The sequence below is a fragment of the Lissotriton vulgaris genome, chromosome 6, assembly GCF_964263255.1.
Source record: "Lissotriton vulgaris chromosome 6, aLisVul1.2, whole genome shotgun sequence".
Classification (NCBI taxonomy): Eukaryota; Metazoa; Chordata; class Amphibia; order Caudata; family Salamandridae; genus Lissotriton; species Lissotriton vulgaris.
Genome location: NC_141694.1, coordinates 657908739 through 657921478, shown reverse-complemented (window position 1 = coordinate 657921478; position 12740 = coordinate 657908739). Strand labels below are relative to the sequence as shown.

Sequence of the window (12740 nt, the reverse complement as noted above, 5' to 3'; positions counted from 1 at the left end):
GGTTTGAGAGCCTTCAATACCTTGGGGGACCCCAACTATCCGGAGGTTGGACCTCCGAGACTGATTCTCAAGAAACTCCAGTTTGTTTTCCAAATAGTTCTTATTTTTTACTGCCTCTTTTACTTCCCAATCTACCGTATTCATCTGATCTTCTAAGACTGAGATTCTGGCTTCAGCCTCCTGAAATTTGATAGGAAAGCATGACATTGCTTCTTCGATTTTCCCTAGCCGTTGTTGCAGAGAAGCAATTTCTACTTTCTGAGTTCTCTTCATCTCGCGAACTTCATCCAGTATTAAGTTCAGCATATCTTTAATGTCCAATTGATAATCACCAGCTGTCTCCGTACTTGGGCTAGGATTATTTTATACTTTGTCGGCACCAGAAACCATATTTCTGACCATAATATCCTCATGAGGCGGCCGACCATCTGGCGGTGCCTGATCCTGCAGCAGCGTAAGGGGTTGTAACTGAAGCTTAGATTGAGGTGGTGTGGAGTTTACAGAGATATTCATGGTGATCTTTCTGCCTTCATCTGATGTTCCTTGTAGCCGAGAGTGATTTGTGCTAGGATTCACGCTAGGATCTGCCGTTTCCTTTGATACCATTCATGAGGTCAATCAATCAATCAATCAATCATTTGTAAAGCGCACTACATACCCGCGAGGGTCTCAAGGCGCTGGGGTGGGGGGCGCTACTGATCGAACAGCCAGGTCTTGAGTATCCTCCTGAAGGTCAGCAGGTCTTGGGTCTGTTGTAGGCTCATTGGGAGGGTGTTCCATGTCTTGGCGGCGAGGTGGAGGAGAAGGATCTCCCACCGGTGGTTTTTCTTTAGATGCCTGGGACGGTGGCGAGTGAGAGGTCGGCGGAGCGTAGCTGGCGGTTGGGGATGTAGAAGGAGAGCCGTCTGTTTAGGTAGGCTGGGCCGGTCTTTTGGAGTACCTTGTGGGTGGGTGAGGAGCTTGAAGGATATCCTCTTTCTGGTCACCCCATCATGATTAAGATCTTGACCCATACATGCCTCCAAAACTGCCAAATGATCAGATTCTGAGTTACATTGTGATTTCTCTTGATCATTAGAATCTAATGCTGGTACTGGCAACACTGGTATTACTGATGACTCTTTAGATAGTTTCGGGACTGGGCGGGAGCTTGGAGTGGGGGAGTGTAGTGTAGCTTTCTTCAGGAATAGAGAAAATTGCTTTGCCTCTTTTCCTTTCTTAGGGCCCTCTTCCACTGAATTGCCCTGCTGGGACTTGGTTGACATTGCTGCGGTTTCCCTCATATTTGTTTTATCAATCAATAATTCATCCTGTTTGGGAGAGGTGGTAGTGGGCAGTCCCGCCTCCTCCGAGCTTTCTAGGGTACTATCAAGGCCGTACGAGTTGGTGTTGTTCTCCTTACTAGTCAGACGAGCCACCTCTTTTGCCTCTTTTGCCTGAGCTAGACGTGTTTTGGCCTAAAGACGAGCGGCAGAGTCAACTTTGGCATTTACATTTACATGCTTCAAAAGTTTACCCATTTCTTAGCCTCTTCTATTTAGTTTATTTCTCTGGCTGTGATGTATCTTTCTCGTGTCCTTTTCGCAACCTTTCGCAGCCTTGCCTTTATTCACTGCTCCCCACACAGTCTCAAGAGGCACTCCTAATACATGATTACACCAAGGATCTTCCGCACCTTCAGTTATATCCTTCCCCAGGAAGCTCTCTATTTTATTTTCTGTAGTATTCAGAAGGCTTCCCCTGCTGATGCCGCTTTTAATTAGTGTGTCTTTTTAAATTTCTTGCAAGTAATTAGGGGCTTTTCAAGCAGAAAGGAGCCTACAACTGTACACCTCGCTGGTCCCAGCCTCCCGTTCTGACCGAGCCACAGGCGCAGAGCTGCAGGGGAACAGCAAGAGCAAAGCCAGCCGCTGAGGGATCCCAGTTGCCATTCGGGAAGTGCCCGCCTCTACCTCACCTTCTCGGATGACGCTGCCAGTGTAGCAGAGGCTGCCGCCCCCCTCTGATGGTATTGACTCCTCGTAGCCGCCACGGCTCAGAGACACGAGCGCCGGAGCTGGAGCAAAAAGCACTCTAGGGAAAGGAAACCACCAATCCAGGCACCTCAACTCGCTCAGCATCCAGTCTCGGTGTCGAAATCCTGCCTTCCCTTTGCGGAGACCGCTTAGAGCTTCACTCTGCAGAAATCACCCGAAATGCCAACCTGTAACAAGCCATGTACGAGCGGCTGTTGCTGAGGGTGGGGCAGCAGGTCACCTGTGGCTATATGGAGGCGTGGTTCTCTGTAGCCATTCGGTCCCCCTGATACATATATCTTCAATGATAAAAAGAAGTTTAATGACCTTCAGTCAGTCCTGGCTTTCCATTCATCACAATGCTTCCAGGACATGTATTATTGTTTTCTTAAAATCCCAAAATGCAACGTGTTACCGGATAAAATCTGTGGTTACCGAAGAAATCAAGTATTACATAAGATCTATACTACATGTTATAAAGTGGATTAGTTCATTTCCAATACTGTAACAGCTTGATCCACATCGGAAACCAAATAAAAGCCATGCACAGCTATTTTAGGGAAGTGCACTTTTCATTCACATCATACTTGTAACAAACATTGACAAGGCAATATGTTATAGCAGAAGGGCAAGCTTTATTAACACAATGAAAGCAGATTGAAAAATGGAAGTATGAGTGGCAGTTTGTGTGTGTGTGGGTGTAGGAGTTTGTGTGTGAATGTGTATGTGTGTTATGCTTGCAAGTGTGCTGCTGGTTTGGCACACTGAAGGTTATTCTTGCCTTATGGACATGGTCACTAATAGCATATGGAGGGAGGTGTTACCTGTGGTAAACTGCAGACCCTGACATTCTTTATTAACACCTTGGGTGCTCATCATGGCTCCCGGCCGTCATGAGTCACAGTATGCGTGTGCTCATGATGGCCGGGAGCCGTCCGAACGTTGCCGCTCCGCCCACGCGGTATTAATTCCCCGCCTGTGCGAGGGAATTAATCAGTGGGCGGATTTCGGATGGCTCCCGGCCGACATGAGCACATGCCCACCGTGATTTATGACCGCCGGGAGCCATCCTCAGTACCGGAGCACCACGCCCAGCCCCGCCCCCCTCGCACCGCGGGGGAATTTTCCCTGCAGCGAAGAGGTAACGTTACCCTCATTGGCTGTGGGGACTCCAACCATCCAACTGAGAAAACAGCTAGCCCAGTCATACCAGGCGGCAGGGACACCGAACACACACCACCACACCTGGATAAAGGCCCTGACATGATGCACGTAATTCTTAGCATATGAGGTGGATCCATAGCAAAATGCTGGAACTGTCATCTGAGGTAATTCTTGTCATAAGAGATCTTGTACTCATTTTATAAGGGGTGTCAATGGCAACATTCTGATCCTTGTACACTTGGGGGAATTTTTTTAGGTACTCATGACTACGGCTGAAGTATCCATGGAAAATTGCTGGCACTGGTAAATTGTATCTACTCCTTGGCATAAGGAGATAACCAAAGAAAAAATGCTGACCTTGGTATAGAGGAAGTAATTTCTGACTTATGACATTTGAAACAATGGAATCTATTCCTTGGAAAGGTCAGACTTCCCTGGCTTACCATGAAATTACTGGAATATGTAGTGAATTCCCTTTAAGGGTCTGTGGCGTTTTAGCAAATGTGACCCAAAAGTTTCAAAATAATCTCAGACAAGAAGCCCACTTTCCCTGAAACCACCTTCAAGAAGTCTGTTTACTCATTTTGCTAGCGAGAATTTGGGGGAAGTATCACACCCCACAACTTAGATAGATATTTAGCCTGCACTAGTGAGCAGAATTTGCAGGGTGTGGAGGGGACAGTTTAAGGATAGAGTGCACACTGTCTCTGTAGGAAGGACTGGAGTAGATATTTCACAATGAAATAACAGCATTGTCTAATCGTAAAATTCATATAATTGCTTACATTTTAAAAGTTGTTAAATCTGAACTACTGATGCATATTTGTGTCTCAGTCAATCTTTGAATAAAAACTATCAGCCACATGCATCAAACGTTTGCGAATTCGCAAACATTGCGAATCGCAAAAATAAGGCCATTGCGATCGCAATTTGAAGAGTAGAAATGCATGAACCTTAATTTAGCGAAAATCGCGAAATTTTCGCTAAATTAAGGAATCGCTAATAAATTCTGCGAAACCCATTGCGATTTCCCATTTGCGATTCGCAAATAAGGAATCGCAATTCAAATGCATGAAAAATCGCAAATTGCGATTTTGATGAAAATCGCAATTTTGCTATCGCAGTTTAAGAAGGAGCACAACCAGGTGTTAAAAATGAGTGCAAATCACAAACAGCTGAACACCAACAGAAACATATATAAACACACCCACAATGAGGCCCCAGTATCCAAAATGGCTGCCCTGTACCTGATGGCGAGGAGGATGAGGCTGCAAGCGGCTCAACAGAGAGGGAGGCAAATCAATGAGCGCATCTTCAGAATACGCGTCACTCTGCTTGGTCAGGAGGAGGATGAAATTTATGACAAGTATAGGCTGAATGGGCAAATGATACTTGATCTGATCCATGAACTGGACCCTATCCTGCAACGACAGACCCATCGGACCAATGCAATCCCAACGCATGTGCAGGTATTATGTTGCCTACATCTACTGGCGTCAGGCACTTTTCAGGGAGTCATAGCAGTAGCAGGAGGTGTGTCTCAAAGTGCAATGTCACGAATATTGGCAGATTTTCTTGATGCTATGATGGTACGGATACACAACCACATTACTTTTCCTACCACAGCCCTTGAAATAGCTAGGACCAAGCAGGAGTACTATCAAATAGCTGGATTTCCCCAAGTACTGGGTTGTATTGATTGCACCCATGTGGCGATATGTCCCCCAGCAGCTCAAGAATATATGTATCGCAATAGGAAAAGTTACCATTCCCTGAATATTCAGGTGGTGTGCAATGCAAAGACCATTATAACGGACATCGTGTCTCAATTTCCTGGCTGTGCACATGATTCTTATATCTTCAGGCAAAGTGGCATTCAGACCAGTCTAGAAAGGGGAGAGTTCGGAGAGGGACATTTGCTAGGTAATTATGTGCAACACATCTTTCCATACCTTGTAGACATGTAAAACTCAAATAACCACTGACAGCCTTTCTATTCCCTCATGTAGGTGACAGCGCATACGCCTTGCGAAACTACCTGCTGACACCATACCTAAATCCAGCCACAGCTGCACAAAGGAGATACAATGCAGCACATATATCTACCAGGAACGTGATTGAGCGCACTTTTGGCCTACTCAAGAGCCGATTCAGACGCCTCCATAAGACCGGAGGTGCAATGAAATACAGTCCCGTCAAATGCTGCAAGATAGTGGCAGCATGTGCCATGCTGCACAACATAGCAACAAAGGGAGGTTTGGAAGTGGAGCTGTCTGACAGTGACTCGGAGGACGGAAACCAACAAGTACCACGCCACCCTGCCCAACAGTGCACTGGCGCAGCAGAAGGCCGCAGGCGCAGATTGGAGATTACACAGAATTACTTCTGAGGTCAGAAATGAAGACACAAACACAAGACACAAACAGATTCATTGAAATGCAAAGTATACTTTATATGAATGTATTGTGACCGGTGAACATTGGCAAACAGCCATAAGTGACTTATGTCACTGTACTCATTTGAATAGGAAAAGCAAGAGAAAAATTAAATGAAAAGTACTTGAAGGTCAGTGTTATGGTCACAATGTGTCAATGGTTACCTCACCATTTCGCTATAAATGTCAGGTTTGGAGACTAGCGTTTTTTACCCCGTACACCCAGACGTCTGTCTTGCGCAGCATCTTCTTGCCGTTCGTTGGCAGTGGATGGGGTAGCGCTGCGAGTAGTGCGTCTCACAGCATTTGCTACAGGCACTGTGCTACTGCTCATGCTTGAGGCACACTCACTGCTGTCATCCTGTGCAGTCATGTGCGCTTGCCTACCAGATGCATTCATCAGGTCTACTGCATTGGTCACTTGATGCAGTGCTTGGGCAACATCTCTACTACAGTGACACATTTCCCTCTGCCAAGTCACTGATCTACGCGCCAGCTGTGTGGTGGCTGCGACCATACTATTGCTGCTGCTCCCTTGTAGTTTGAGTTGCTGCATCAGTTGGCGGTGCTGTCTTTTGCGCGCTGCATCCCCCTCCTGTATGACCTTTGTGAGTTCCTGTACACTACTGGCCAGTAGAGCAATGTTGCCTGACATCTGTGCAATTTCCTCCTTTAGTAAACGAGTGTTCTTGCTTTGCAGGCGATGTGAGCGGAGCATCTGTCCCTCCAAGCCAGCCCAGACAGGATTTGTTGCCTCCACCTGCTGTGGTCTGCGTGCCCTGCGTCTTCTCCTTTGCAATCTACACGTGCGTCTCCGGATCTGTGTTGGTGTGGGTGTTGCGATGTCTGTTTGCCGTACACGGACTGCAAGTGCAGCATTGCCATCATCATCGCTAGCCATGGGACGCAGTGTTGGGACAGGTGCCCTACGGGAATGAGGCACAAATGATTGCGTAGTTACCAGTGCTTGTGTGTTCTCCTGTTCTGAAGCGCTGCTGTGTTGCATTTCCTGTGCATCAATGTCCTGGCCCTCATTGACTTCTGCATCTGTGAGGTAAAACAGTGCAAAACGGCATGAATGTATGCTTGTGAGGGCATGTCACAGTTCTAATTTCATTAAATTGTACTTATTCTGAACATCTGCTACAGCTTTTCTTGTAATTTTGGGCATTACTGTGTGTGTGTGTCATTGTCAGTACTTAGCCAGACTACAACTCCCATGATGCACTTCCCTCAGTAATCTAATAGCAAACAGGCTTTACAGTGTGTGCTCATGCTGTGCTCTCCAGACATCCTGACTTATGTACTTGGGGCTCTTGACACATGCATTTCTCTTACCTGCTGAGGTGTGTGCAGCACCGGAGGTGTCCAGCCGCGTGACTCCAACAACTGCTTCAGGCTGGATGGTAGACTCCACCAAATCATCCATGGGAGTGTTCCCTGTGTGTGGCGGTGTGCCCCCTCCTGTCTTATCTGCCGCCTTCAACCGGTCTGCAATGCTCGCCTTGGCACGACTGCGTAAGTCATACCATCTCTTTTTGAGTTCATCTGTAGAACGGTGAGTGACCCCAATGGCATTGACTTGGTTCTGAATCCGGATCCATATTTTGCGCTTTTCCTGCTCTGGAACCTTGAGTGAGGCTTTACCAAACAGCTTGTCATTGCTGTCCACTACTCCCTCTATTAGAGTCTCCAGTTCTTTTTCAGAGAATTTCATTTTTCTCTTCCTTGTACTTTGGCTGTCCTGTGGTTCTTTCTCAGCTTCCATTTTGAACTTCTTACAGGGTGTAACACAGTCTTTCTCTCTCTCTCTCTCAATCTCCTCTGCTCCCAGAGCCAGCTCCCTCCTCCTCCCTGTGCCTCAGCAGTGAAAATGAGGCTAGGACAGCAGTGAAAATGAGGCTTGGACAGCACATTTCCTGGTTGTGATGTCATCAACATGCATCAAAGCGCGACCTCGCTATTAGCGAAATCGCTAATTGCGAAATCGCAATTAGCGCTATCGCAAATTGCGATATCGCTAATTATTCGCAGATTTTTACCGATTCCTTAAAAAATCGCTATTTTTTTGATGCATTTCGTTTTGCGATTCCTTATTAGCGATTCCTTAAAAATCGCTAATAAGGAATCGCTATTTCTTTTAATGATGCATGTACCTGCATATTCTTTCCAATAATTGCCCATGTCTGTACAACACACAAGTATAGGAATAGCCACTGCTTAACTTTTAAATGCTGAGCAACATGGATGTTTAATTATCTTCACTTTTGAAAAACAACCCAGGAGTAGGTGGAAGGAAAACCTGACTGGAGTCAGGAATGTCATGAGACGTGATGCCTGCCTTGTTTCAGAGTAACCTCCCATATGTCCTGGAAAGCTGACGTGCGACCTGAAGAGTAGACAGTGGTCAAGAGACCTTAACATGAGACAAGAGACCTGAACAGAGAGAGATGATGATGTGCCTCAAGGTCACAAAAACAAACCTGCTAAAAGAATTGTCAGGAAAAAAGGTCCTCCAACCATAGTCCTTGAAGTGGTCGTACCTTAGGACTTCCTAATGCCTTGGCAGCACAGTTGAAGGCCTCACCACTTTCCCGTGCTGTGTGCCTGGCACACCTGCGTTCATTCCAACAATCCAAAAGGTTTAGAACCTCTGCTTCCCTCTCCATTGCCAAATCATTGCTCATACACAATTCTAGCAGTGCTGTGCAGTTCACTAGAAAACAAATCATGAAAACAACCACAGTTACTCACCTTTAGCCTCGTAACCACACAGGACATCATCAAGGCTGCAGAAGCTTTTAGGCCAGTACGATCACCGGCAGACGGATTGGTGTCACTACAACGCATGCTTTTACATCGCATGCCTTTACAACGCAGTTTTTACCACGCAGTCCATTACAAAGCATAATGCTTTTAGGCGCTGGATAGTGAATTATTTAATTTACTATTCCAACTCCAGTCCCCGTGGATAGCAGGGAAGGTGTTGGATAGTAAATTAAATATATTCCCTATCCTAGAGCGCCCCCCAGCGCAATGCGTTGTAATGGTTTGCGTTGTAATGGTTGCGATGTAATGGTAGTGCGTTGTAAAAAATGCGTTGTAAGTGATGTTCCCCCCGGCAGACCCATGTCCTGCTACTTTATGCAAGAATATCCTCATGAATAGCTCTGCAGCCAATCCAGCCAGAAATATCAACAAATCCTTGGTTAAAGGTCTATTCCCAAAAAACCTCCCTAAAAAGAGGCCTTCAAACAAAGGCTCCTACTAACATCTGATCAATAACCAGTTGTTTTTAGTTAAAAAGACTGGCTTCAAGAAAAATATCTACATTCATCAAAGAAAGTAACCTTCTCTCAGATTACCAAAACAGATCTTCGTATGACTATGGTGAAAAGGCAGCACTGACTTCCACATTAGATGATTTAAGCACTGCAATGGATTCAAATGGAGAGCCAGAATGCCTATCCGTGATCCCTCCCCTGCCCTTGAAACCTTTCATGTCTACTGGGAATTGGACTAATCTTCCTAAACAAATAACCTTGTGTCTGTCTTCTAGCTAGACCTCTACCATCAAGGGTGCCACCTCTGCACATAATGATCCCTACTTGGCAACTTTTTTTCCAGCTCATCAATAACAGGCTGGTGCATTCCAGCATGGATGTGGCTCAATATGCTACATATACGGGAACTGCTCAATTTGGCATGGTAACAATGCTATTGTATTTTTATTTAGTGTAGCACAGGTGTGGAAGGTGGGGCAGTGTATTTACAGGAAGCAATATTGCCAACTCATAGCTCATAATTGACTCAGAAGGAAAGAACGGTATTTTAAGAATTGTATTTGTTTCTTACCAATGTACACACCCCAACGTAATGTGTGGTAACAAACTAAGCAGTCCTTCATTTGTAAAATAATAAACTCCGGGGCCCAAAGTATTACTCAGGAGCCTGTACCAGACAATTTAAAATGTTGCGAGAGCCGAATACCAAGACTGTCTAGACATGATTCTTCTGTGTGACACTTTCATTCACCACCAAGTGCCCCCTGCCTTTTTATCTCACTCTTGCAGGTTACTTTTCATCTTTGCTTTCTTCCTGTGACACAACTTTGCCCATCTTTACCTTACTCCTGTCTCCCTTTTTTCTTTTGAGATCCGTACATAAGGACAGCCTTCTGAGTAAACTAAAACTGTGCCTTTGGTCAACAATGGACCAGGAGCATTTTTCTGGACTTGCAATTAGTTGAAGCCTAGGAATAGTTTCAAATCTACAACAAATAGGTTTGTTGTAATAACATGTTTTGTCCAATATGTTTAAAATGCACAATTTGTCACTTCTTTTTTCCTCATATAATGGCTATGAAGTTAGCTCTGACACAATTTCTGGAAATGCTTGTCCTGGCCCATTACTGGGAGTGTTAGCACCCTACCCCCAAAATTTGGGTCTAGTTGCGCCCATGGACCTTCATTCCAATGCTGGTGGAAATCTCAATTTATGCATGTATTTATGCGGTATTTCAGTAGCACTAACCTTGCCAGAAGGAAGCGGAGCGCTGTACGGGGTCAAAGACTCACAGAGTCAATGAGTGATGCAGAGTTAGCTGGTTTGTGCACTGTTAAAGCTTCTTAATGTAATGTTCTTTAAAGAGGTTCCTGATACTAGATTAATCTGGTAACAGGAATTCCAACTTTCGTGGTAAAACCACATGCACGCTGCTTCTCTTCCCAGCTGGAACATTTTACGGGGGAAAACTGGTGAAAGGTTATAGTGGAAAAGAACCATAAGGAAATACAAAGGGAATCTGGGGGCATAATATCAAGGGGGTTTATCTCCGCTTTTTTGGCTTTAAAAGCCAAGAAAGCGGAGATAAAATTATCTCCCTATTACCTAGCTGTCACTAACACCAGTTAGCGACAGCTAGTAGGAGATAGCGACCATCTTGGGCCCCGCTCTGCATGTCAGTGATATTTATCACTAATGACATGCAAAGTGGGCGTGCCAAGATGTTAGCGACTGGAAACAGTCGCTAACATCGCTATCTCCTATTACCACCTGTTGGAGATATTCGCGCTAAGCGCGAATATCTCCAAAAGTTAACATCTGCCCCTGAGCAGTTCTTAGCCATGTTATCCAATGGTAGGTGGATAACATGGCTAAGAGCATTAGCTCGGTAATGCATGAATACCGCTGACTTTTCAACGATATTCATGCATTTCGGCCGATTTTTATCGCTTAGGAGATAAACCTTGATAATAGCAAGGGGGCATATTACCAAGGGCCGTATCGCCGCTTTAGCGGGAATTTTTCCCGCTAAAGCGGCGATAATTTTATCGCCCTATCACCTAGCTGTCGCTAACACCAGTTAGCGACAGCTAGTAGGAGAGAGCGATCATCTTGGGGCCCACTTTGCATGTCAGCGATAATTATCGCTAATGACATGCACAGTGGGCGTGCCAAGATGTTAGCGACTGGAAACAGTCGCTAACATCGCTATCTCCTATTACCAACTTATGGAAATATTCGCGCTAAGCGCGAATATCTCCAAAAGCTAACGCCTGGCCGGAGCAGTTCTTAGCCATGTTATCCAATGGTAGGTGGATAACATGACTAAGAGCATTAGCTCGTTAATGCATGAATATCGCTGACTTTTCAGCGATATTCATGCATTTCGGCCGATTTTTATCGCTTAGGAGATAAACCATAATAATAGCAAGGCTCCTAAGCGATATAAATAGGCGATGCACGGCGTTAAAATAATTGCGGCTAACCAAGCATAGCGATAAATATCGCTTATGCTTGGTAATATGCCCCAAGGTTCCTAAGCGATAAAAATCGCCGCAGCTCGGCGATAAAAATATCCCCGCTAAACCAACATAGTGATAATTATCGCTAGTTGTTGGTAATATGCCCCCTGGTGCAGTAATACTGTATCCTGCAGTAGTTACCTATTTCCTGGGGCTCCTCTGGGTCAGATCCGGAATACCTCACAGCTACAGGAATACCAATTGGGTATTCTCCAAACTATGATAATGATTAGAATATGGTGATGTTGGTTTATACATTTGATTTGTTCCACAATTTATGACTCAGTTATCAGAGCAAGACCCCTGAGAAAGATGCATGAAGGCTGTATTGCACATCAAAAGCACTGGAAACCGAACCAAAATATACTAAACCCCCAAGATTTACAAGTACTAAGAAAGCTGTATTTACAATCATTCAGCCCTAATACTGGTCATTTTTAATACTCCATAGCTATAGTTGTCATCCGCACTTCTAGAGTACTGGAAAACGTTGCATTTATGTAGATACCTAAATAACAGTGTAATATTGACATGGGTGCCTTGCACTTATTGATGAACCAAATAGGCAACTGCCATAAACAATGTGCTGTGGCACTGGTACCAAACGTAAATGCCTCTGCCTGTCACCACATTTGTCTAAATCTGAGACGGCAGCTCTTTTCCATGTTCCACACTGTCAACACAAAGATGGCAGATAAAAGCAGACTCCGCAACCTTAGCATTCTTTACAATAATGATACTAATACTTCAAGAAATAGTGCCTAGAGTAGTTGTAGTGGAAAGACCACACATTAAAGGGTTCACCTTTTAGCTAAGTTTTATTGCATTTCATAAAGCCCACGGCATGTCCTGTCAGCCTAGATCCCAACAGCTCACAAGCGCTGTATGGAAATCACAGCTGACGGCCATAACATGCAGGGGAACGCAGTCAAATGTGAACATTACATTGAGCCGGAGTGCATGAACAAGCAAAGCATGCTCCAGCAAGAGCAACTTAAAGTGAAGAGACAATCCACTACATCATCTTCCCCCTTTTGATTTGAACTAGAAACAGATACAGCAAGAATAAAACGGTGGGGTTTGCACTTTGTAAGAATTAAATGATCAGATTTCTTTGGAGGTCTTGTGTCAATTTACACTACTCTCGCAAGAAGATCTTCAAATGGACCAATGGCCAAGCAACTGCTACAATTGCAATTTTCAGTGGAATTATAACAGATCAGGCACCATGGGGCACAAGCATCAAAGGATTTTGCGATCGCAAACGGTGCGAATCGCAAAAATCGGCCGTTTGCGATCCCAAAATCTGCTTTTGGAATG

General features: G+C 45.0%; 1 protein-coding gene across 1 annotated transcript; it reads right to left on the bottom strand.

Annotated features, from left to right (window-relative positions):
• Positions 1–5812: 5812 nt before the first annotated feature.
• Positions 5813–7434, bottom strand: LOC147707829 (uncharacterized). The gene is made up of 2 exons (XM_086925676.1): positions 6952–7434; positions 5813–6660 (listed from the first exon to the last, which is right to left on the bottom strand). The coding sequence occupies exons 1-2, from the start codon at positions 7379–7381 to the stop codon at positions 5813–5815; spliced, it is 1278 nt and encodes a 425-aa protein (XP_086781802.1). The 5' UTR covers positions 7382–7434.
• Between the last annotated feature and the right edge of the window lie 5306 nt (positions 7435–12740).

What these genes read in the sequence shown, in the direction of transcription:
- LOC147707829 (XM_086925676.1), bottom strand. Translation starts at nt 7,381, where the DNA reads ATGGAAGCTGAGAAAGAACCACAGGACAGCCAAAGTACAAGGAAGAGA. An exon ending in TGCTGCACACACCTCAGCAG is followed by an intron (nt 6,661 to 6,951) that starts GTAAGAGAAATG and finishes TTTACCTCACAG; the next exon opens with ATGCAGAAGTCAATGAGGGC.